This window comes from Acipenser ruthenus, chromosome 15 (assembly GCF_902713425.1).
Source record: "Acipenser ruthenus chromosome 15, fAciRut3.2 maternal haplotype, whole genome shotgun sequence".
NCBI lineage: Eukaryota > Metazoa > Chordata > Actinopteri > Acipenseriformes > Acipenseridae > Acipenser > Acipenser ruthenus.
The window spans coordinates 8,491,700-8,519,527 of record NC_081203.1 but is presented as its reverse complement, the minus strand read 5'-3'; the positions used below and the strand labels follow the sequence as shown (position 1 = coordinate 8,519,527).

The following is a 27,828-nucleotide window of genomic DNA, read 5'->3' as shown; positions in this document are numbered from 1 at the left end:
CGCTTCTTTTCACACTGCAGACCCACCATGCAGCCACCTCAGAGCTACAGCATCGGAGGACAACGCAGCTCTGGGCAGCTTACAGGCAAGCCCGCAGGCGCCCGGCCAGGCCACAGGGGTCACTGGGGCGCAGTGAGCCGCGGACACCCTGGCCGACCTGATTAATCATATATGACATATTCATTTAAAACAGATTCATTGGATATTGTAATTTGACTACGGTTATTTGTTTTGTAAGCATATAAAGTATCTTGAATTTAGAGTCTCTTCTACTTACTACACCGTTCCACAAAATAACACACAAATGGATTGATTTCCTTGAATTTTTCAGAGAGAACTGAAGATTACAGATTCTCTAATTTTGAAAAAAATGTGCAGATGGACAAGGGAGCCTTTGAGCACTTCCTGGTGGCACCTCATATAACATCTAATAAAGACACGGCCATCATCAGCCTGCTTTCAATCTCCGGAGAGCCTCACATAGAGATTGTAAAATGTCACTTTACAGTATAAAATTCACTTACCATCCCGCTGTTGTAATTTCTAGAGACCAGGCATACAAGTAAACTAATAAAAATAAGAATAATTACCTGTTCCTATATTTTATTAGCTGAGAAAAAAAAAGTATTTTAGAAAAAGGAAATGAGACACATTTATATCATATATCATCAGTGCACAGGAGGGTGACAGAGTTATTTTGTATAGAAAATGTTTGTGTTTATAATATACAGTCGCAGACAAAAGTATTGGCAACCTGCACTTAATATAACATAATTGGACCATAGTATGGAGAAGAAAGGGGAAAGCCTTCAGTGAAGATGTAACATACTGGTTAAGAATTATCATTAATGTCTGAAAGCTGTAATAAATGCAAAAAGAGGACAGACACACAAAATACTGAAGCAGGTTTGCCAATACTTTTGTCATGAACAAATATTTGAAATTACTTAAGTGCTTTTGGTTTTTTTATAAAGATTGTTTACTACCAGAAATTGTGTATTTTGGTCTTTGTCATATTAATTAGTTGCCAATGTTCACTAAATGCTTGAATTCAACATGTTTTCTTATATTAAGTGTAGGGTGTCAATACTTTTGCGACTGTATATAAAATAACAGCATTCATTTTTTTTCTCCTCATTTCCTTGGCATGATGCTATTGTACATAACCGTTGCCAGTGTCTATGAATGTCCTGGGTGAGGATCTCTGCCTCAGTGCACACAGGTCTCATACAATCTATACCAGAGTTTAGCAGCATCACTAGATGGATGGATTGTGTGGTTCTCTAGCCTGCACCTCACTGTGGTTTGGGTTTTAATCTGTGCTATTCCAATCTCTCCTCATGCATATTCAAGTCTCGCTCATCAATACAAACCTGACAGTGACAAAGCACTCCAAACAACCAGGAGCAAGGGGTTAATCAAGCATGCCTGGAAAGGGGCATCTTCTAGCTTTTCAAGAAGATTAATACACAGAAAAGAGAAACTGTACCTTCTGAATTAAACAAACTGTAGCAACTACAATGGATAAAGATACTCTGGTTTATGATTATCCTCTGCATACTTCACCTACAGTATTAATCTGTCAGTAGTAATGTAATACCACCCATCAGATATATTGTTTTAACACTTCTGAAATTACCTGCTTTTTTTTTCTTTTTTACTGTTATTAAGACTAACTTAATTTAACTAGGAAAGGACTGTTTCTACATTTAAACAATCACCCCTTTTTTATTCTGGGTGAAAAGCTAAAGGTATTTTCAATATATTATTTTTGATCTTTCATGCATTTTCAATACTATTAGAAAACAATTCACAGTCAGCTTCCAGCTATAGCGAGCTTCTATCAGACGGTAGATGTCCGCTGCTACGTCTCAACATCAACTGTGATTCAAATTTAAAATCAATCCGCACAAGAGCCGGCTTTTTCATTTGGACTGGCCTTAATGAAAGCTCAGTTAATTATCTATTGGACGGGAAATACTAAACAAAGACACAATTGGTCAAAAAATATTATTATCCACCAGAACCAGCCAATCAATGTGCAACTTTGCAGAAAAACAGTCCTGTGCCTGCCACCGCCGCATCAGCCAGTCATAGCTTATCTGCTCGACTGGAGCTCGGTATCTTTCAACAACAACAAACTGGGACACTGACAATTCAGTAATATTGCTCCATTCAGATACTGTATCTGACACTATCCAAATAAACCACAAACAACTCTGACAAGTAAAAAGTGATTTGTTTAATAAAGTTATTTAGTTCTGTATTTATTCTGTCTACTCTTTGGACACTATCCCCAGGCACTCTTTCAAAGAATAGCAAGGCTGCAACCCAGGGGTCATACTAAAATACTTCCACAGGTCAAAATGGTGCCCTTGCTAAATATGATGTTGTGTTGCAATAAAGCAAGCAAACCCACCAGAGATACAAGAAAAGTGAGTCATACTTGGGATATAAATGGTATCACTAGTTTAAAGGGGAATGATCTCACTAATGGTCTAATTTCATCTAGAACATACAGGCAGTTCTTCTTTTGATTTATCAGAGTGGTGAGGGTATGAAATGGGCTGCCTAGTATTGCTTCTGAGAATCACGTGGATCCTTTAAGACCCAACCTGACCAAGCCAGGAACCAGATGCGCTTAGATAGGCCAAATGGCCTCTTCTCATTCATAAAATGTATTATGTTCCTATGCTCTTATAACATTGTACTAGAAAAGTTTTTGCTGGTTAATGCCAAGTAATTTAAGGTAAATTTGATAAAGTTCTGGGAATGTTTTGTGCCTTTTTGAAGTAATTTTGACATGAATCGGAGCTGTATTCCTGAGAATCTGAATAGAAAAAAGATTTTCAACTCTAACCAAATACTAGATGGTGGCGGGCAGAGTGGGTCAAATCAGGTCGCAAAATGCAACCTTCAATTTTAATATGGCCAGTAGATTTTACTGTAAACTCGCCACAATGGGGACTGAGCATTTATTCAACATACAACAGAGCTTCGGCTCAATAAGGCTTTCTGCTTCAAAACTGTCAGAATCTGCACAGCCCCTTTTGAACTCGCAGAACCAATCCTTTTGAACTTGTAGAACCAACCCCCACCCAGCCAGGCAAGCAAAGGTAGAACAGTGGAATTTATCATTTTGAATTCATTCTGCTTTGTATGCACGTAGGAAGAGACGGCTTTAGCCACCAGGAATGAAACTAAAAAAAACTTTAAAAGCAAATATATTGTTTCCCCCCAACTTCAGATAATAGGTTGACAACAAGAGATGAAGGGTATTGAGCTGTCTGTGCAGCCCTATGGCCCAGACGGGCATTCAAAATAACAGGGCAGCTTTTACACTTTTCTCTGTGCTGCACCGCTGCAGGCCATTGATTAGGCTGTATTTTTCTGACGGTTATCACGGATTTCATTTCCGTGAAATGTACCCATTGCCGTGTAATATGTACTTCCACATGAAAATTCTCAAAGAATAGTGTAAATATTTTCATCACTTAAAAATAAAAGCAAACGTTTGCATATCGGAAATATTTCTGCTAAACAGCGCTCATTTCACATGTCTGTTATTTTTACATTTATTTAGGTTTTTATTTTGTTTGCTAATTCACTGGTAGTGAAAATGTCTTTAAAAAGGCAGACATGCCTTTTAATACAATTTAGCATTTACTGTTTTTTTAGACAAGCATTTAAATATTTAGGAACATTTGTTGTTTAATAAATCTAGAGAATTATTATACATTTTGAATGTGACAATGCTATCTTTTCTGTTATAATAAATATTATGTTTAAATATCTTGAAATACCTATTTTTAGACCACAAGATGCTGTGAAATAAGCAATTTTTTAGCGTGAAAAAAATACGTCCCTACTCTGTTTGGGCTGCCTGCAGTTCGATTGATCAGCTTAGACGGCACGATAAATAAAACAATATATAAGTTTTGTTTGTACAGTTGGAGAGAGTAGCTAGGTTTGGGGGCATGAGAGAAAGAGAGAAAGAGAGAAGCTAAGACTTGAGCCCCCGTCTGAGGGGACGATGTAGAGGCAATTAAAAATAATAAGGTCAATTTGAATTTTAAGCAAAGTGAGCTGAAATGAAATCTGCTATAAACTGCATTGGTTTTGTTTTTTAGGAATTTTTATTTATTTCACATGCACTCGTATCTAACCCTGATGTAAGTATCAACACTGTTATCTGCTCTTGAACTGCCCCAATATCAAATTGTACTTTGTTTTGTATTTGCTTTGTTTTGTATTTTGTATCTTGCTCTTAATTGTACTGTAATTCTTGATATGTATTTTTTGTATACAACTGTAAGTCACCCTGGATAAGGGTGTCTGCTAAGAAGTTAATAATAATAATAATAATAATAATAATAATAATAATAATAATAATAATAATAATAACAATAATATAATTTTGTGTTGCTTACCTGGCATTTTTTGAGTTAAAACAAAAGCAAATATGCCGGTAACTGTTCACTTTCCTGGAATTGTAATAAAGTTATCTTCCCTGGCATTTGATGAATATTGTTCTATTTTATGGCATTTTATGTACAGTATATAGTTCCCTGGAAATCTATGTTGTTAGTTCCCTGGCACACCGATTGTTTATAGTTCCCCTCCCACAATTTAAAGCACTATAAATAAACGTCTCCTCATATTGTTCCCATTTGAAAATGACGGTTAATATAAGCTAGTGGCTAAATGGCCACCAGCATACAAAGTGATTTGCCCCACCCTGGTGGAGGATCTTTTTTATATGAACAATAAGATACATGAGTTACATACTGTAATACAGTACCTTTATTAGCTAAGAATACTGTGAAAAATATTTCTTAATAATGACTGCTTTATGTTTTAATGGCTGGTTTCCAGACCCTGATTAGAACTAATATCGAACTAACTTACCTAAAGTACTGTAACAATAGGCAGGCCAAGATTTGTTCTAATCTGGATCTGTGAAGCCAACCTTAGATACATTTATATGGGTAGAAATTCATGGCATTGTGGAAAGTTGACATGCTTTGTAAACACCTACCTGACTGCGGCAGACAGGAACTTGAGTGGTTGTTGCATTGACATGGTTGACATCCAGTGTCACTGAATCGGAAATAGCCAGGCTGGCACTCATCACACTTGGAACCGTAAACCCCCTTTTTGCATGTGCAAATACCAGAGCTGCAAGAGACAACATGAAGAACATTATAGTACACTGAACCAATATGGAAATATAAACCAAAACAATTCTGTATAATGTCAAATAGTCTTGACAGTGATCATTTGAGAAACCCGTTTGGGGGTTAAAGTCTTCTACATGGTAGAAAATAGATACTGTAGTCTCTGCGTATAGGAACACCTCCTAAGAGAACACTTCGCCTAAGGGAACCCCCTTGTGGTGAAACAAATTGTTCCCATTGTTGACTCCGGCTAAAGGATTTCCACGAGTGAACCTCATCGCTACAAAATGGCAAAATGCGTTGATGTTTCTCTTGCTACACAAAGTTGTAAATTGTTCGCGTTCTTGGGGAAAAAAAAACCTGAATCAGACACAAGTTGCCAAACAGTTTGGTGTTTCCCATTTTGGTGATGTGCTTCACCAGTTTGTTAAACCCCCACACACAGGACTGTAGGTTGTGGGATACTGGGTGTAACAATGGGAAACTCTAAGGCAGTTGGGCATTAGTTAAGCCATGCCATGACTGGAGCCACAAGTACAGTAGTAGTGTCATGTAAACCTGCAGTACACTTCTGTTGACTTTAGATATACTTTGTAAAAGTACTGACACAAAAGGGTAAGCTTAAAATTATACCCATGATCAAACTTGACTTAGAAAACCACAGAACAGTGAGTGTACTGAGTCTCAAGGCTTAAGTCACATGACCCCAATATGGCATCTTGGATCACAGGTCAAAGTGAAGGGTACATTTAGTAGATGTTAACCAAGGAATTTGCTTAATACAGAAAATGTGAAGCCAGCATCCATAACGGTTTGAGATATTAGTGGCAGGGCCGGTTTAGAAAAAGATACAGGCTTTGATCAGAGTGCTTAGTGTGCAGCCTCACTACCCGCTCACAGAGCGCTCAGTGTGCAACCCCACTACCCGCTCACAGAGCGCTCAGTGTGCAACCCCACTACCCGCTCACCGAGTGCTCAGTGTGCAACCACACTACCCGCTCACAGAGCGCTCAGTGTGCAACCCCACTACCCGCTCACAGAGCGCTCAGTGTGCAACCCCACTACCCGCTCACCGAGTGCTCAGTGTGCAACCCCACTACCCCCTCACAGAGCGCTCAGTGTGCAACCCCACTACCCGCTCACAGAGCGCTCAGTGTGCAACCCCACTACCCGCTCACAGAGCGCTCAGTGTGCAACCCCACTACCCGCTCACAGAGCGCTCAGTGTGCAACCCCACTACCCGCTCACAGAGCGCTCAGTGTGCAGCCCCACTACCCGCTCACAGAGCGCTCAATGTGCAGCCCCACTACCCCCTCACAGAGCGCTCAGTGTGCAACCCCACTACCCGCTCACAGAGTGCTCAGTGTGCAGCCCCACTACCCGCTCACAGAGTGCTCAGTGTGCAGCCCCACTACCCGCTCACAGAGCGCTCAGTGTGCAACCCCACTACCCACTCACAGAGCGCTCAGTGTGCAACCCCACTACCCGCTCACCGAGTGCTCAGTGTGCAACCACACTACCCGCTCACAGAGCGCTCAGTGTGCAACCCCACTACCCGCTCACAGAGTGCTCAGTGTGCAACCCCACTACCCGCTCACAGAGTGCTCAGTGTGCAACCCCACTACCCGCTCACAGAGCGCTCAGTGTGCAACCCCACTACCCGCTCACAGAGCGCTCAGTGTGGCAGGGCCGGTTTAGAAAAAGATACAGGCTTTGATCAGAGTGCTTAGTATGCAACCCCACTACCCGCTCACAGAGCGTTCAGTGTGCAGCCCCACTACCCGCTCACAGAGCGCTCAGTGTGCAACCCCACTACCCGCTCACAGAGCGTTCAGTGTGCAACCCCACTACCCGCTCACAGAGCGCTCAGTGTGCAACCCTACCCACTCACAGAGCGCTCAATGTGCAGCCCCACTACCCCCTCACAGAGCGCTCAGTGTGCAACCCCACTACCCGCTCACAGAGCGCTCAGTGTGCAACCCCACTACCCGCTCACAGAGCGCTCAATGTGCAGCCCCACTACCCCCTCACAGAGCGCTCAGTGTGCAGCCCCACTACCCCCTCACAGAGCGCTCAGTGTGCAACCCCACTACCCGCTCACAGAGCGCTCAGTGTGCAACCCCACTACCCGCTCACAGAGCGCTCAGTGTGCAACCCCACTACCCGCTCACAGAGCGCTCAGTGTGCAACCCCACTACCCACTCACAGAGCGCTCAGTGTGCAACCCCACTACCCGCTCACAGAGCGCTCAGTGTGCAACCCCACTACCCCCTCACAGAGCGCTCAATGTGCAGCCCCACTACCCGCTCATAGAGCGCTCAGTGTGCAACCCCACTACCCGCTCACAGAGCGCTCAGTGTGCAACCCCACTACCCGCTCACAGAGTGCTCAGTGTGCAGCCCCACTACCCGCTCACAGAGTGCTCAGTGTGCAGCCCCACTCCCCGCTCACAGAGCGCTCAGTGTGCAGCCCCACTACCCCCTCACAGAGTGCTCAGTGTGCAGCCCCACTACCCCCCCACAGAGTGCTCAGTGTGCAGCCCCACTACCCGCTCACAGAGCGCTCAGTGTGCAACACCACTACCCGCTCACTGAATTAATCAAATGCTTGTCTGTGGGTTTTTCCTTTGAACTGGATGTGCTCAGGTACACTTTTAAAGAAAAACAACATGGTATTGTATAGTAATACAATGAGCAGGAGACAGTACTCAAGGTTTTTGTTTAGTAACCATCTCTCTAAGGCATGAGTTGATCTTTGTTTACTTCAATAAAACATACTGTACTGACACTGAGAATTTAATGAACGCTGATTTCCCAAAGGAACTGCATGTATATTTGCCAACCCTGTGTCTTTACAATGACAGAATGATAGGAGGGGGAAGAGGAATGGCAGTTTTTACTATGATGGGTGAGGGAACAGCACAATGCACCAGGCTACAACTCAGAGCAAGAGTAGCCAGATAGAGAAATAATGTGCAGGTCAATATCTGAGTATTGAGGGAGTCAGTATGTGTTATTGAAATTCAGTATGTCTAATGAATTGGGCTCAGAGATTCAGAGGGAATTCATCTCAATTAGTGAGACTGGTTGTCTGACTGTGCAATAAAATCCAGGAAATCGTTAAAATTCATAGTGTGCATATGTTAAAGTTCTTCAGGTTTTTCCCCGTAGAATGGTCCCTTATGTGAACATTAGATCTTCTTTAAGTGGGATCCCTAATAGGCCTCATAACAAAGAGTCTGTACGGCTCTCGCAGCATTGTGAGTAAGAATACTCGGTCAGCAGGTTCAGGAAAGGACAAAGTCTTTGCTGCTAAGAACGCCAAAAGGTCTTTTAGGAACCTGCAATTCAGACAGAACTGATGAAGTTTACCTAGAATATTTCCTGTATTTGCAGGTTTTAATGCTCAGAATTCTGACCTTTACTGGCTACTACACTCCAAAACCTCTTTCTCCAATAGTACTGTACCTTCACTACAAAAAGCATGACTAATGCTGATCTACCATATTTACAGAGATCAAACCCAAATTTACAGAGATAAAACCCAGATTTACAGAGATCAACCCCAAATTTACAGAGATCAAACCCAAATTTACAGAGATCAACCCCAAATTTACAGAGATCAAACCCAAATTTACAGAGATCAAACCCAAATTTACAGAGATCGAACCCAAATTTACAGAGATCAAACCCAAATTTACAGAGATCGAACCCAAATTTACAGAGATCGAACCCAAATTTACAGAGATCGAACCCAAATTTACAGAGATCAAACCCAAATTTACAGAGATCAAACCCAAATTTACAGAGATCGAACCCAAATTTACAGAGATCGAACCCAAATTTAGTGGAATTGTGTTATTTAGCAGTAATCCAATTATTTCAAACAGCTAACTTATTATGGAATTTGTTCTAGGTTTAAAAATGATAAAACCAGGACTATTGCCTGTTTTTTTTTTTTTTTACATCAGAGTAGCAATACATGATTTGTATATTCTGTACTATTGCTGAATGCAGCTGTACAATACCTTATTTTATAACCCAACAGCCTGTCTATCTCATGTTATCTCACTGTAAACACATGCTGTAGTGTGAGTGTTCTCCAGTGCAGCATTCTGTGAGCCGTCTTTCTCTGTATTATTCCCAGAAGGTAATGACCATTGATCAATGAGGTTACAGGGTAAGTGCACTACTCAGAAAAGAGGGGGTTATATTCTTAAATTCCCTGGAAGCCCTGCATTTCTAGATGACTGAAATAACCTTTTAAATGGCCAAACCATACAACCCCTATGCCATTGTTTTGTAAATAAAGTACAACAATAAAAAGCTAGACTAGGATCTCCTGGTGTATTACTCAGGGAGGGCCCTACCTCCCCTGAATGTGTTTTAACTACTGAATATACACGTGAGTTGTCTGCCGTTGTAACTGCAGACAGAACCTTTGGCATAGCTGCAACCTTCTGGCCGGCAGATCATATTTGATGCGGTCTCTTTTGTAACAGCTTTTGTTTTACATTTGCAAGCAGTGACATACATTGCACTTGACAAGCATATTCAGTGCTAGGGCTGAGTTACTGTTTGTACTGGCCTCTAAAAAAAAAAAAAATAACCTCAACCTGGGACCTATATAAAACTCTCAAGAAGATGTAATGCCATCTTCATCAGGGTTCAGCCATAAATTCACTGAATAACATCAGGTTAAACAAAAATATTAAAAACTTGAAATTAGGAATAATCACGCATGTAATTAAGTTTTTAAATGAGCTTCACTTCATAAGCAAACACATATAATAACCTGTACACTACATCAAAATCCTTGATAAATGTATAGGGAGAGTGGAGCATGTAAAAGTAATTTTGTAGCTAAAAAAAATATTTCCTGAATTCTACCTGTCATGCATTTATATTTACTATATAATTCTCTATGTAGATGTGCAATTTAAAGAAACACTTGTAGAATCCATGAATTTTCATTTTAGAACATGACATCTGATACTAAAACTAGTTCTCAGTTTGCTTGACTGGTCTCCCAGGAGGTCTGCTGCAGCTTCACTTTCTGGGTCATTTCACCCTAGCAGTGTTATTAGGGTCAAAGCATCAAGTACCCGATATCAGGTTTTAAAATGAAAATAGGTTTTCTTAATCAAACTGCACATTTGAGATTTATATAGTGGATGTGCAAAAAATTAAAGAATCATTGTGTTTGCTACAACCACTTTGAGTAACAATATTGTTTTGTGCTTAAGAAAATACAAATCCTATTTGTTATCATGAAACTGCCTGGGATTGGGTTTCCATGGTTACAGCTCATGTCTTCAGTATAAGCAACGCTTTGGTGCTTTACAACTATGTGCCTTGGGACTAAAGTAGGCAAAAAGGAAAACTGCTACTGAAATTGCAACTCATCTCCCTAATCTGCATCCAAAGCGTCGTGGCTTAGAGAAAGAAAGGCATAGTATGCAATGTACATTAGTAATTGCAATGGTTTTACAAAATGCATTAAAACAGTATGTAAACCTACATTACATTCAACAAATATAGAGAGAGGTGAATTTGAAATGACGGATTTGGGCATTTGCTGTTTTGTGTTGCTTTTTCACTAATATCTTGACACTCTATATACTTGTAAGCACAATAATCGTCCCATCCATGTCCAATGCATGCAAAGGATTTTAACAAGACATTATTTATTATGCCTTCACTACCAATACAGAACTTGAATATGGACATATTCCAAAAATGGGTCATTCTGTACTGGTAATAAATGAATGTTGTGTAACCTACATCACATGAGCAGGCTAAGAGAGGTAAAACAGGCTACAAATATCGCTCTGTATTTGTCTCAATAACTTGTTTGGAGGGTAATATATTGTGTTTACCAGCAGCACAAAAAAGGAAGAAATGAGTCAAGAAGAAATATCATTGCTTGTATTAATTTTGGCATGTTGGGATCATTGAGTCCCCCCTGTATTATTTGTACAAGAGTACTACACATTACTGATCCTGTGATATGAACAAAGCTCTCTTATCTGGGGGGAGGGTCATATATTTGATTAAATGCTTATAGTTTATTGCAGCAATCCTTATTGTTAACATTAAACATTTGTAAGATCAAAAGGAGATAATATGCTGTGTCAAAGTCAGGATGGTATTTGTCTATGCAACACTTCAATGGAAAGAAAAGTAACTTGTTTCTCAATAGTAAGATTAAGAATAAGGAGACCATTCACCCAGTCAGTGCTTGTCCAGTTCCAACTGATCCCTGTGTCCAGTTCTAGCTAACGGATCCCAGAACTTCATCTTGTCGATTCTTAAAGGATCCAATTGACATGGCTCGGTAACCCATTTCGTACACTCACCACTACAGGTACAGACGTGCTCAAATTTGTTGGTACCCCTCCACAAAAAACGAAGAATGCACAATTTTCTCTGAAATAACTTGAAACTGACAAAAGTAATTGGCATCCACCATTGTTTATTCCCATATTTAATAGAAATCAGACTTTGCTTTTGATTTTTTATTCAACATAATATTGTAAATAATAAAACAAATGAAAATGGCATGGACAAAAATGATGGGACCACTAACCTAATATTTTGTTGCACAACCTTTAGAGGCAATCACTGCAATCAAACGTTTTCTGTAGCTCTCAGTGAGACTTCTGCACCTGTTAACAGGTAGTTTGGCCCACTCTTCCTGAGCAAACTGCTCCAGCTGTCTCAGGTTTGATGGGTGCCTTCTCCAGACTGCAAGTTTCAGCTCTTTCCATAGATGTTCGATAGGATTCAGATCAGGACTCATAGAAGGCCACTTCAGAATAGTCCAATGTTTTGTTCTTATCCATTCTTGGGTGCTTTTAGCTGTGTGTTTTGGGTCATTATCCTGTTGGAGGACCCATGACCTGCGACTGAGACAGAGCTTTCTGACACTGGGCAGTACGTTTCGCTCCAGAATGCCTTGATAGTCTTGAGATTTCATTGTGCCTTGCACAGATTCAAGGCACCTTGTGCCAGACGCAACAAAGCAGCCCCAAAACATAACCAAGCCTCCTCCATGTTTCACTGTAGGTATGGTGTTCTTTTCTTTGAAAGCTTCATTTTTTCGTCTGTGAACATAGAGCTGATGTGACTTGCCAAAAAGCTCCAGTTTTGACTCATCTGTCCAAAGGACATTCTCCCAGAAGGATTGTGGCTTGTCAATATGCATTTTAGCAAATTCCAGTCTGGCTTTTTTATGTTTTTCTGTCAAAAGTGGAGTCCTCCTGGGTCTTCTTCCATTGAGCCCACTTTCGCTCAAAAAGCAACGGATGGTGCGATCAGAAACTGACGTACCTTCACCTTGGAGTTCAGCTTGTATCTCTTTGGCAGTTATCCTTGGTTCTTTTTCTACCATTCGCACTATCCTTCTGTTCACTCTGGGGTTGATTTTCCTCTTGCGGCCGCGCCTAGGTAGGTTGGCTACAGTTAAACTTCTTAATAATATTTGCAACTGTTGTCACAGGAACATCAAGCTGCTTGGAGATGGTCTTGTAGCCTTTACCTTTACCATGCTTGTCTATTATTTTCTTTCTGATCTCTTCAGACAACTCTCTCCTTTGCTTTCTCTGGTCCATGTTCAGTGTGGTGCACACAATGATACCAAACAGCACAGTGACTACTTTTCTCCATTTAAATAGGCTGAATGACTGATTACAAGATTGGAGACATGTGTGATACTAATTAAATAAACTAATTAGTTTGAAATATCACTATAATCCAATTATTTATTATCTTTTCTAAGGGGTACCAACAAATGTGTCCAGGCCATTTTAGAATATCTTTGTAGAATAAGCAATAATTAATCTCTTTTCACAGCTTCTTTGCTTTATTCTATGACATACCAAAGCCATGCAAGTATACATGTTAAAATAGCTTTTAATTTCATCACTTTTCAGGAGGAATGAAGCATTATTTCAATGAGCTGTAAGGGTACCAACAAATTTGAGCACGTCTGTATGTGAAAAAAGTGTCTCCTACTCTCTGACCAAAGTCTGTTCCACTGATCTCTTGTCCATATCTCTGTGCTATGCTTGAAATAGTGACTAGGATTAACTTTGTTGACTCATCTTAGCATTTTAAAGTTCAAGTCTTCCCAAATCCTTGTAGCCCTGGCATTAGTCGAGTTACTCTTTGCTGGACACAAAGCTGCTATGTCCTTTTTGTAGGGCGGGGACCAACGTTTACCTCAGTATTCCATGTGTGGTCTCACTAGTGTATTAAACAACCTAAACATTACATCCCTTGATTCTGTATTCTACACTTTTGACTATATGACCTGGTTATAACCAGTATTTAGCTGTTGTAGGCTTACTTTTCCACTAGATTTCAAATTGAATCTTGCTATGTTTACTCATTTCAAATGGTTCCAATATTTCAATTTTTGTACCCTGTCCTCATTATTTGAGAATACCAGAGGCAAGAAGTTTTCTCACAAGAGGGTGCATTTACAAATCGAGTTAAAAAGAAATCATTTGCATGTTCCAGCAGTTCAAGCTCTGATGTACCAGCACTGTAGTCGTTGTTCCATTCGATGCTTGGAAAGCTTCTAAAGTTAGTAAAATAAATGATGCAAGGGATATAAGCAATCCATTCTGTGGTGCTGGTGTACACATAAACAAGAGTACAAAAAGGCCCTCTAAAACCAGTCCTGCAACTTATACTTGGTTTCTGTTTACTTGAAGGTTTGAGATGGTCCCCATAAAAGGCACTATGCAAAATCAATGTGTCATTGTGTTGTGTATCCACAGTTGTTTTTATGCCAATATTATGACCAACAAAAGCACAAACAGTAAACCTGACTCCAGGCAGCCATCATCACCCAACCACCCAGTGAAAGTCCAGAGGAGTGACATTGGCCTGTAAAAAAAGTCTGTACTCGTCAGGCAATTTATCTTGACTTTGCCACTAAGTTAATTTGATCCAAGAAACTGTCTAAATAAAAAAAGGTTATTTGTATTTCTTGTGACAACCTCTGGCACTGTATCTTTGCTGCAGTCACCTTGATTGAAATGTCAAACACTGATAATGATCTGTCAACACTATACAGAGACAAATACTATTTGTGGGTTCTATAATTAATTTCATGGAAGTCATTTATCTGCAGCTCTCTGTCTGGACAGTTCTGAAATTAGGTTGTACCTCTGCAAACAGGTACAACATTGGAGTCAGGACCAGGAGGTTATGCTTTAGCACTGTCATGGCTGACACCTTTGTACTGTGCCTTAGTTTCAAATCTGCACTTTCTTTCCCCAAGAGAGTGTTAACTACCTGCTGACAAAGAATCCAAACTTGTACAGAAACTGCATTGAATCCAAATCCTTGTCACCAAGCTAAACACCTACTAGGTGCACTATAAGAGCACCTTTTACAGGTTTTGTGTTGTTAAATAATGCGTAAAAACAGCAGGCAAACTTTCTAAAGTTTTGTGAAACATACAAGTTAAGCTTCAAACCACTAGCAAAAGTTAGGTTACTATCATAACCCTGGTTCCTTGAAATAGAAATGTAACCATTACCTCATGGGTATTTATCCTTAAAGACCCTGTAACCTGAATAATATAACAAAGACTGCTCGTCAGAACCTGTGACACAGTCATGCTCGCCCCCGATCTACACACACAGATCTCAATATCATTTTTCCTACACACTGCTGCAATCATTGACGCAGCAATCTTGAAGGTTAATGGTTACATTTCTATTTCAGGGACCCAGGGTTATGATAATAACCTAACGCTCACTATCAAGTACAAAATGTAACCATTACATCATGGGTAGAAATACCAAAGCTGTCGCAAGGCAATTATTGCAGACAGTTGGAATGCCACAAAGCTCAGCCAAGGCCACCTTGTCCATTGAGGAACCCCAGTACTAATAGCTAGTACATGAGGAACCCCAGTACTAATAGCTAGGGCTAAAAAAATTGAGGGAGAACTCACCTCTATGTTTTTGTTAGAAGGGTTGACCAGGAAGCCACCCTCAACACTCTTGTTCCAAAACCAGTGTTTTGTGGATCTATGACATTCAGCCGATAGAACCGTGTAAAGGTATGGGGAGTGGCCCACACTGCTGCATTGCAAATTTCTTTGACAGATGCACCCTGGAACAAAGCCCATGTTGTGGCCATGCCTGCCCCTGGAGGTAGTGAGCTTTTCTGGAGGGGGAAAGTTGGTTTGCTCATATGCAGTCTTGACTGTGTCTGTGATCCATTTGGATAGTCTCTGCTTAGACAGGGCTTTACCGTGGGACTTAACCCCATAACAGACAAAAAATTGTTCAGACTGCCTCCAACTCTGTTCTGTCCGCATAATAAGCTAATTCCCGCACCAGACAAAGCGTATAGCACTGCTGCTCCCTGTCAGACTGGAAAGGAGGCGGAGGAAAAGCCTCCCAATTCCATAGTTTGGTTAATTTGGAATGCCGAGAGTTTTTGGCAAAAAATCAGGATTTGTAAGATGCGTAACCTTTGTCCTTACTTATGTAAAAATTAAGCAGGCTTTCGCAATCAAAAATGCTTGCATCTCACCCACCCACTTAGCGGATGTGATTGCAAGAAAGAAAGCTTCTTTCAAAAGATAAATATTTCAGCTCAGCTGAATGCAAGGGCTCAAAAAGGAGGCTTCACAAGTGCTTCAAGCACCACGTGGGGGACAATGTCCTTCATAGGTGGCCGAAGCTGCCGAGCTTCTTTTAAAAATTGCCCTGCCAGAAAGCTGAGCTCCTGGGGAGACTGAATCCATTTTGATATGGCAAGCTGAAATAGCTGCCAAATAGACCTTTGATGTAGAGGGGGATTCCCCTTATCAACAGGTCCTGCAAATCCTGCAGTATAACTGCCATAGGACTGGTTGTGCGGTCAAAGCCCTTAGGCAAGCACCACGTCTGATTTTCTCCAGACACAGCGGGAGCATGGCGAGCAGTGGGAGGGCATACAGCAGCTGCCTCGGCCACTGGTGTGTCAGGCATCTATCGCCAGTGGGTCCCCGGCACCTGTTATGGAGAACCAGCGATGACAATGGGTCGATTCCTGGGAGGCAAGCGGTCTATCTCTGCTCTCCCGAACCGTTGCCAAATGAGGATCACCACCTCCGGGTGAAGCCTCCATTCTGAGGCACTGAGAACTCCCCTTGAGAGGAGGTTCGCCACCTAGCTTATCACCGCAGGCAGGTGTACTGCTTGCAAGGAGAGGACGGGATCATGCGCCTAGAGCAACAGCTTGCGGGTTACTCGATGGAGACTGGGGGACCTGAGGCCATCCTGGTGGTTTATATAAGACACTACGGTAGTGTTCTCCGTGGTGAACCAATTGCCTAGCCTGAATGACTGCAACAGCTGTTGCATCGTCACATTTTGAACCTCCTTCGGCTCAGAACAGGCTGACCTGCCTTAGGTCGAGGATTGGTCTGAGGTCACCATCCTGCTTGGGCATGAAGTAGAACCCGTCCTCCAACTGCAGGGGGTGTACCATATGAATAGCCCATTTTAGCAGCAGAGCTGCTACCTCCTGAGACACCACAACGGTGTCCTTCGGGTCTGTGACTGATGCTGCAGTCACGCCCTGAAAGGGAGGGGGACTGTGCTTGAACTGCAGTGAGTAGCTGGTCTGAACAGTAGTAAGCACCCAGATGTCTGTGGTGCACTGACGCCAATATTCCAGATGGCTCCCTGAAAAGGGGCCCTGGACCTGTGGCAGCAAACCCATATGGCCGCTGCTCACCTTGTGGCTTGGCCTGAGGTTCTTGTCTGGCCACAGATACAGCTGGTTATGCTGGTCCCTGAAGCTGCTGGCACAGGGATAAAAACCCAGGCATATGTAACAGTAAGCAATATACAGCAAAAATGTACAGTTGCTGCCTCAGCTTACTAAAGACAGTAACTGGACTGTCAACAAGGTCTGTTTGGTACTAGACAGGCAGGCTGACTTTGCATGTGTCACAGGGATAAAACCCATTATGCAAATAGCAAGTCAACAGTTGCTGCCTCAGCTTGCGTTTGGTACCGATTTGGTACCTGTAGCACTGGGTAGGTACATTAGTGCTCAATGGGGGTTACACATCCCTTGCACTCCCCCTGCCATTTTAGACAACGCCCCAGCCAAGGCTGGACGAGTCAGCTCAAGCAGCAATGCTGCTGTGTAACAGGGCAGGAGCTGCAGCTCCTCTATATAGTACTTACTGTAACAGGGCTGGTGCAGTATACAGTACTTGTAACAAAAACCCGCTGTCTCAGACAACACAAGCAGCAACGCCACTGTACAATATGTTACAGGCAAAGTACTGCAAAACAGATAACAAAAGTGCGAGTCGAGACTTAGACCGGTCCGCTGGTTCTGGACCAGGGATGGTATCATTGTTTTGTACCACAATACCACTTTTGAACCAAGTCTGAATGGTGATGAACCTAGATGAACCGACGGGTTCACAGCCGCACAGTGCCTGCGCACTATTGCTGTACTGTACAGTACCTTGCAAGGCACGGTTCAGTGGGTGGTTATACTCGGCGGAGGTACATTCGGTATGGTACCGATCGGTGGTGGTACGCTCGGTCAGATACTGTCGGTACGGTCCGGTTCGGGGTATACTCAGTACGGTACACTTGGTACGGTATGGTCGTTCACCCGGTGCAGTAACCTCTTTCGCTGTTCGGTACGTATGCCGGGTCAAACCAACACAGCCCTTAGACTGTGGAAAGCCGCTGTCAGAGCCGTGACAGCCTTCACAAAGGTACTGCAAGCGAGTGCTTGTGGGACAAAAGGCATCAAAATCAAAACCAAATTGAAGGTGTACAAAGCTGTAGTCTTAACATCCCTGCTATACGCATCAGAGACATGGACCATATACAGCTGTCATATCAGGAGACTTAACTGCTTCCACCTTGGCTGTCTCAGGAAAATTTTGAAGCTACTATGGCAGGACAGGATTCCTAACACTGAAGTGTTAAGCAGAGCAAACCTGCCAGGCATTGAGCCCAAGATAAAGGCACAGCTACAGTGGGTCGGACATCTTGTGAGAATGCCTGACGATAGAATCCCCGAGAAAGTGTTCTAATCGGAACTGAAGCATGGAAAAACGCTCTCAAGGTGGCCAAAGGAAATGATATAAAGACTGGTTTCAAGGCTAACTTGAAGAAATGTGGCATTGGTGTAGAGACATAGGAGCAAAAAGCCCTAGACAAACCAAAATGGCAAATGGTGACTCTCTTAAGGGAACAGTTGAGCATGAATCTAGACACATCCAGTATGCTGCTGACAAGCGAACACAATGAAAGCTTTATCAAAACCAGCCACTTTGCACAAGCGACATTCAGTGTCCAGACTGTGAAAAGTACTTCCAAGCAAAGATAGGATTTATTAGTCATCAGAGGGTTCATCGTCAAAACTCAAATGTGAGATGAGGAAATCAGAAGGCTGTCACCACTGACTACCATCATCACTGCAAGCAGAGACCAAGGCGGCATGAAACACTGCGGGGAAAGACTGCAAGCAAATCAGACCCGACGCAGAGCTAGCCTAGCGACTGCGTAGTGAATCCGAGTGGTACCCTCGTTCACTGTACAGAATTTGTACCGACGGGAATGGGGCAGGCCTGGACCTACAGTTACCACTTAAGCAGACTATAGGGACACAGTCCGACACAGTCCTAAGACTGGGGAAAGCCTGCTGTTAGAGCTGTTACAGCCTTTGCAATGGCACTGCACGCAGAGACCAGAGCAGCCATGAAACACTACAGGAGGGCTGTGGACAGCCAGACCCGAAGCAGAGCTGAGCCCAGCAACTGCTAGTGAATCGGAATGGTAACCTTGTTCGATGTACAGTGTACCGACGGGAACGGGAGCGATCTATAGGGATGCCCACCTACAGCACTCTCGGTTAGAGCCCTAATAGTCTTCACAATAATTCTGCAAGCAGCAGCGAGACACTGAGGGAGAAAACTGCAAGCAGTTTAACCCGAAGCGCGCATCTCGGCCCAAAAGGTGCGCAAGTATTGCTGTGAAAATAAATTGAAAAATACACACGAGAAACCATTTTTTATCACACAAAACAGTAAACACTCAATTACTGTTAATTATGTATCATTTTCGTCATAAAAATGACATTTTTATTTTCAACCTCAACAAAGCTAGCAGCCTGGGAGAGAACAAGTAGCCGACTTAAAGTTATTCAATCCCGGGGTTGCTGAGGGACTCTTAATGAAAACCATGGATGAGTGCACCATACGTGTAAATAGCAATTACTATAATCACATCAATATACACTGCATTAATAGTGTAATTACACAAGCGAATAAGCAGATAAAAGTATATTAAACGAAAGGAAAAATTATATTGAGATCTGTGTGTGCAGTCTATTTATGCCCTCGGGGGCAGGCATGACTGCATCACAGGCTCCAACGAGCAGTCTTTGTTATGTCGATTCAAGTTACAGGGTCTTTAAGAATAACTACCTATGAGGTAATGGTTACATTTCTCATTTGATAGGGAACCAAGTTACTGCCCAACTCCTCAAGCCTCTCATCTTCATCAGCTCCAGTAATTCGGGAGAAACATGTGCTTTTGATAAATAAATTCAGTTACCCTCAGGTTGGCCACGCAGTGTTTCAGGTATTCATGGACAGTCTTTTATTTAACATTATTCGTTCAAATAAAATAAATATTGGTTTTAAAGCTGAATGCATTTGTTTACAAAAAAAAAAAAAAAAAAAAAAGTGGGGTTTTGCCTTAAATAAAACAGTAGACAGTTTGACATCTTATCAGTGTATGTCTGTTGTTGCATACATAACATACATATGGCTAGCCAGGGTGTTAGTGAGTGGTTCTGTGTACGATGTGCTGTCACCAAAGCATATGGGAACTCACATGAATGGTTTGTATGCAAAACAAGGCTAAAAGGTAAGCTAGCATGTTGTAAGAAACAATCCACAAACCATAAGTGATTTCCTATTACAAGTTAATTTAGTTTTAACAAAAGACCTGCATTATTAATGGCAAGGGAGGGCTTTTTATTAAATACAAACCTATCTGTGAACCTAATCGACCCAAGCAGACTTCAATTCCACACCATCAAAATGTGATACGTTATGTTCTCTTTCTCCCACATACAGACACAGATTGTGCTGACATTCCAATTAGCACCTACTCTTCAAAGAAAGTGGATTCATACAGTTTTGCAGATCTGCTGATTATGCAGAATGGCAGTGCAGTAAACCTTTGACCTTGTATCGCTAAAGCACTTTGATTATAACAACACCCCATGAGGTGTGGCACGTACCCTACCAAGAATCTTTTATCACAATGTCCTGGAGACCACTTCTATATTTAAATTGCTTTATATCTTTCCAACAGTCATTTACATGGGAAAATCTTTGGGCGTTTAAAAAGCAGCACACATCATTAAGAAGAAGACTTCCCTACCCCCGGCTCACCAAGACACATCCTTGCAGCCTGCAGGGTCGCCTCTCACATCCATTATTAGTACCTACATACAAGAGGAAAATGTGCTTGAGAGTGAGAGAGAATCAAAAACCCAGTGCTGGGCTTATTGGTTCCTCCAGTCACTGAACGGGTTCCCTCAAAGCACTGGAGGGGGACAAGGTCACTGCCTCATAAAGAGCTGCCATGCTGTAGAGCTGGAGAGCAGAGAAGGAGCATCATCACAGACCATGGCTGTGCATGAATATTGCACAAGTGTGTCAGTGCAGGGAGTACATAGGTATTGAATTGGTATGTTTCCATATGCAGTTAACATTGCATGCTTGTGCAATGAGCATATAGCAACATACATATTCATATTCCATAAATTATATAAATAGGGTTGGTTTGGCATGTAAGTATTCTGTATTCTACGTATGAGAATTAAAAGTTAAATATGTGTACAAGCTTATTGTGTCATAAATGCTAACACAATATGTCCCTTTGTTAAAAACAACATATGTACATCAAGCCCTACAAGTAAAAATGCCAGTGTGACAGGTTCCTCCATGTATCCCCAGTTTCTAATCACAATAGGTTACGATAATCTAAACAATGCTGAAGTAATTACTCAACATATAACACATGTTTACAGGGATGATTGGCCCTGTGTGTGAATGAATAAATGAATGCAGTCAGGACCTGGCTATTCCCAAACTAATGCCAAGCTTAAACATGCTATAATAAAATATTCTTCATGAACGCTTTTACCTTCAGTAGAATGATCTATCAAAGTTGTGGTTATGAAGTGCCTAGACTCCAAGTACTCTGTTTCAAACACAAAGGCATATTTTCAGAAAGGAATAAAACAATTATAAACAATATAAAAACCACACTAGCAAAAAATTGCTCAATAATTCAACTCCAGTGACAAAGTGGTTTCTTGCTTGTCTTTTCCAGTTGTTTAAATCCTATAAAATTTGCCACGAATCTGCACATGTTGTAAACAAGCAGAGACTAAACTGACTGCTGACAGATATCTTTTTTTAGAGGTGCTGTTTTTTCTATATTCAGTCCCTTTATAAAGCTCATTCCAGTGAAGTTGATTATGGTAATGGATTCTTTTATATGAGATATTGAACCAAGATACAAGGAGAGAGAAGAACCAACATTAATAAATATTAAGCTTCAAAAAACGCTGCTGCTCTCTCCACACATGGGAGGATATAAATAAGGCTTGCTGTGTGGACAACGCCGCTCTCTATGTTACTGTCTATGAGCAGCAAGATGGAAAGAAATAGAGAAAATAAGGAACAGAGCAAAATATATTGTTGGATACAATATAAAATACTGCCAATTTCATGTTAGTAATTTTTCTAATACATGCCCATGGTGTTTCCCTTTTAATAATGTATATTATTCTATAATACAGAACAATATGTATTTAATTCAAATACCTTTTTACAGTAATTCCCTTGTGTCACAGGGCATGTTCTACCCAAGTGCCAGCACAAAGCAGGTGGAATCCGAGCACAGTGTAAGGATGCTCATGGTGGGGGGTCTGAACAGAGACGGAGGAGGCGATTACAGATCCAATTTCCTGGTGATGAGGTCTGTGCTCAACATGTACAGTCCATGTGGGTTGGGGGCTAGGAGGCAGAAATTAATACAGAGCTTTTCTGCCAAACCCATCCATGATTGGTAAAAAAGCAGAATCTTGACTATAAAAAAAAAGAAATCTTGACAAAAAATGCAAACTCATAAGCAAATACCGCTGGCTGCTCCTGCTCCTGCTCCATCATAAAGGAGAATGCCCAGCCTATATTGTATTGTTTGCTGTAAACCTTGTGCCTTTTTCTTTGTGTCTTTTTGTTTACTAAATGTGTGCTTTGTACTGTAAACAGCAGCTTCTGTCTCTGAGCCTCTTGTCAGTAACACCTAGGGCCACGACGCTATCCTGTCACAGACCCACACTGAGGTTATATACGGAGGGGAAATTGGGATTATAGCCCAAAGGGATTATAATAACAGGTACTATTTTGTGGAGTGATAACCCTAACCCTAACCGACCGTATAAATCAGTGCAACAGAAAGACAAAAGCATCTCTCAGAATCACCAGATCTAATCTTTATGAATAACTGCATTTGTTAGTGGAAAGTGTAAGAACAATGGCAGCTCTGAATCCCCCAATAGCATAATAATACAGCAAGAAGCATGAGTTCAACAAAAATATATTGTAAATATATACAATGTGTAAATATACAATGTGCCCTTGGAAACCAGTTTTCTCATTTACATATATTTGTCTGATTCATAAAGCTGTATGGTGCCATTAAATTACCTTTACGGCTTCATAATTACCACATGCCTCAGACCAGGCGGTGTTTTACCAGTCTCATTTCCTAGCATCATTTCTGTGTTTAGGAAGATGTATTTAAGCCAAAAATAATGATATCAAATGTTAATTATCCAATAATTTAATTTTTTGTTACTTGTAACACATACATTAAATTGCATTGTTAACTCGTCTGAACAGGATAGGTTACCTGATGGTTGGAAAAATAAAATCAGGCTTGTAGCCTATTCATTGCTCTAAGTAGAGAACATGGGAGGGTTTGTTGAGCCTGTGCGGGCTATACATCAGGAGGAGGAAGATATCTTGGAAGATGATCCTCCCATCAATCTGATGTTCATCAACCAGGAGGTCCCTGGTTCAAATCCCACCTCAGCCACTGACTCATTGTGTGACCCTGAGCAAGTCACTTAACCTCCTTGTGCTCTGTCTTTCGGGTGAGACGTAGTTGTAAGTGACTCTGCAGCTGATGCACAGTTCACACACCCTAGTCTCTGTAAGTCGCCTTGGATAAAGGCGTCTGCTAAATAAACAAATAAATAATAATAATAATAATCTTGCCAGCACATGAACCCGATCAGCTATCTGCTGCCATATTTTTTTATCCACAGAACCTTGTATTTCCGAATACATGATCTGCACTGACAATTACTTCTTTTAATTTAATGAGTTACTGGGGAGTGAATGTAGGTTTTCTGAACCTCTCACTCACATCCAGCACATAACCAGTTTACTGTGATGCTAGGAATTGCATGATCCAGCAGTTATAATGACACCAAAGACTGGACAAAAAATAAACCCAAGAACAGATACACGTACTCTAGTAAACTGCTAAAGTTAAGAACATGACTAAGAGTGCATATAAACTCATACTCTACAGAGTTTAAACTAACTGCTATTGATCGTTTGGAAAAGGGCAAGACTCTTTCACCAATGGTTTGAAACACAAGATGTGGACTACAATATTCTGAATTTGAAGTCTTTATGCCCTTTTGCAAAGAAAATAAAGTTTGACTCCTACCAACAGAAAACAAAAGTAGCTGGTAGGCTTTGTGTTTTACTTGGAAAGTTTTCTATGTACATATAACATTTCAGATTTATTTCTGTAAAGTGTGTGCAGTATGTGTAAGGCACTGTATAGTATAATTACATGTTAATGCAGTACCATGATCTATTTTGTGTTACTTGTGTACTAAGAAGGCTACGGTAAAATAGTTTAGTTTCAAATTAATATAATGTTTTATTGTTTCCATATGTGTACAATGCAGCAGCATGGTTTATTTTGTGTCACTGGTAGCCTACAGCTAAAGTAAAAAGAAATAGTGGTATTTTGACTGTGCTGTATATGTCTACTGTGCAGATTTATATTTTGACATAATGGAATGTCAAAATAAACAGAGCACTGTGTGTGTGTGTGTGCAATAAAAAAATGTAAAAAGTAAACCGGACATCTTGACATTCTGGACAACCCGTCAGTCATGTAGATATAACGTGACGGTGTAAACAGAAGGGTACACAGCTCATACCTCTGACAATTGGTTAAATAAAATCTTTCAGTAACAGTATTTGATGGTAAATCACATCTTAAACCATTGCTGGCCAGTAAAATAACCAGGCAGTAGTTTTATAAATCACGTGTTAAATACTGCCCAGTCATTACTTTACAGCATATGGGCCAATATATTAACATTCAAAGAAGGGATGATTAAGACAAGGAAATAAACAAGCCCAGTATTAACTTTTTTTAAATACAATGTGTAACACCCCAGATAAAATATACAATATTCAAGTCCCCCAGTTAGACTGGCCATATATGTGGAAACTATGTCAATCACATGCATTAAAAGCCAAGCACCAAAACAGAACATGACATGCTCTGAAGTCAAGTCTTGTTAACTAAGCATTCTCATTACACTGCTCAAATAATTTCAAAGGTAACGTGGCATGGGTTGAACTGCGTCTGTTTTTAATTAAACTCATGCTGGTCTGATTACATTTTGTATGACGCAATAAGCAATTAGTGACTTGGCAATACAAACATGGCCTCCTTCGTAAGGGAAATGCAGTTTTGTGGGGCAAGAACAACTCAAGTTATTTTTAGACTATACTAATGTGATGGATGGCAACTACTTGTACTGGTTACCAAATTTGAACGGTTTTGAAAATGAACAAAATATGGAAGACTGATAAAATGTTACATACTCTTCAAAAAATAACTGAATTCTAAGATGATCTGAAATCAAGATTTTGTGGATCTTCCCATAAAAACAAACCATTTAATTTCCTGTTTTATTTAACCTCCAGTGATACATTAACACCTTATATGCAATATCAGACATCATCAAATACAGAATCCAAATTTGCACATAAAAAGACCAGATCTTGCAGCTCAAAATTGTTTCACAAACAACTTATCAAAGGATACCAATGATTCAGCATCAATGATGCCCTATTTTTGAAACCTATTGCATAAACAAGAAGAGCTTGAGTCCTGATTGTAATGCTAATAGAGACCGGTACCACTTTTGTTTAGTATATGCTAAACTGCATATGTAACATCACAAGGCTCCAACGATGTCCTACTGTGTGTGTTGTGTTATTACACAACTAAACTAGAACTAGAGATGTATTGACCGTCAACAGACCAAGCAAATATGTTCTGGGGTATAATTATTGCTGTAAATATAAATATGGATGTGATCGACTATATCGATCACATCCATACACTTCCAATGAGACAACTACTGTACAGAAATTAACAATATACCAATGTTTTAAATTTAAGTTATATCCTGTAACATATACTACATGTTTAAAATATTTAAATATATATTTAATAGGTCTATATCCTCTATTTACTCCCTTATAATTGCCTACTTACTGTAACTAACATATTTATCCCCCATGTTGCACCTCTTTCCCTTTAGGTTTTTCTTTCAAACATGTATGTACCGGTAAAGACTCGGAGCTGCCTGCTGCTAATCCGCGATGGGTAGAGGCCTAATCTGCGCAATCTCTAGGTTTCAGATGTCAAAGCAGTTTCTTCACTCCGCTTACAGCAGGATGTAACTCTCAAATGTGAGGACCAATTTAATTCAAATTTTTTGCTTTAAGTAAAAAGGACCTGAGCTGCAGGCTGTTAGATTTAGGGCTGCCTGTTCAGGGGAAACAGACAAAAGAAAGAGGAAATAACCAGTGAAAACAACCAAGGCAAGTATGTTTATTTCAGTGCTCCAGTGTTAAACTGCAAAATGACAATGGAAACTGAACTCACAGGACAGTTAATCTGAGCAGGGAAGAGCCTCGGATATAGTGGCTCACGAGTTCTGAGCTAGACCATTTCACTGATATGACTGAATTAAAGACTATTCACAGGTGGGGTGGATGCATGTTATAATGTTGTTGTTTTGCAGCAGTGTCGGTGGACCACTGAAGTACCTGCTACTGTACCACTGTACAAACTTGTGTGCTAGGATTGACTGATAAAATCTAATTATGTGTTGAGGTGCTATGGGTTTGAATCCTGGTACACATACAGTATCTGTCCCCTTTCTGCCAATAATTTACAACTAATTAATATTTATTTATTTATTTATTTATTTGGAAGATAACTGTTATTACCAAAGGGTTTCTGAGATAAACGATGGGAATAAAAGTATCCAACAGCTCTTTTGGCCTAAAGCCATACCTTCACATATGCTTCCATTCAAATGGGTTAGAGCAGGTCAAAAATTGACCAGGCCTTCTGTTTCCAGTCAATACAGCCTTTACAAAAGGGATTTCTGATATTTTGCCACAATGCATGTACTGTTACCAGACTATCTAGAGCACAGGGCAATGACACTGACAAACACAACAGTAGTCCTGTTGTTGAACAAAATGCTCTACACAATTTCTATACAATTCAAGGAAAGGGCTCACAGTACAGGCTTTGGTGAAAGGAAGTTTGAAATTAACTGACACTTGATTTCTAGCCAGGAAATTTTTGAATTACATCATGACAGAATAATGACACAATTCATAATTAATTACTTCAATAAAAGCAAAGATATTTACTTCTTATGGAAAATTGTCCAGATCAACCATATCCCGTGCTGCTCGGAGCTTCATGAATAATTCAATAATCCTTTGTGAACATGGAGGGGGTCGGTCTCCCACAGGAGTGAATTTAGTGCTCTTAATAAAATATATAAGCACTGAGCTTTTAGCAGATGCACTGGAAAGGCCTTCTGTATTGAGGGAATTGTTGTTAGCAGGTCAGGTATGAGGTAAATGACATGCATACCTCCCTCCACAGCTGCACAAAATAAAACAATACAAATAGAGCTATCCGAATAATGAAACAAAACAGATCACCCCAACCTCCACCCAAGTAAGACAGACAGAGAAATGTAGGTGTAATACGTACATATGGATGTACAGCCACCTAAATATACATTAAATAAGAACAGCAACACTTACAATACAGATCATTAAATTGCCAATGAAAGCAAGATGTAAAACAGAAATAAATCTTGTCTCACACATGGTATACAAATAGCTTAAACATATTAAGAAGGTTATATTGCTGTCCAAGCAACAGAACAACAGAGCATGCATGTCACATTTATAACCACAATTATAACTGCTGTCAATGCTAGGCTGGTTCCTAGATGCAGATTGATCCCAAAATTGTGTCTTGGTGGTTTTTATAGGATCCCAATGACTCTGCAACTTATTTAGGAGAAACAATGTGTGGCTCCCAAGTTAATGTATTTTATTTTTAACAGTGTAGCAAGTCAAATTGGAAAGTCATATAGTTTGATCAAATAGAGAGCACAGATTGGTAAACTGTACAACAACATAATATTCCTTAACC

The 27,828-nt window shown here is 40.7% G+C and overlaps 1 protein-coding gene across 1 annotated transcript in view; it reads right to left on the bottom strand.

Moving 5' to 3' along the window:
• LOC131697537 (multiple epidermal growth factor-like domains protein 9) overlaps positions 1-27,828 on the bottom strand; it is a 154,549-nt gene that overhangs the window by 59,486 nt on the left and 67,235 nt on the right. The window contains exon 3 of the mRNA XM_058987114.1: positions 5,039-5,178. Within this exon, the coding sequence (XP_058843097.1) occupies positions 5,039-5,178 (140 nt within the window). The remainder of the gene's footprint in view (positions 1-5,038; positions 5,179-27,828) is intronic.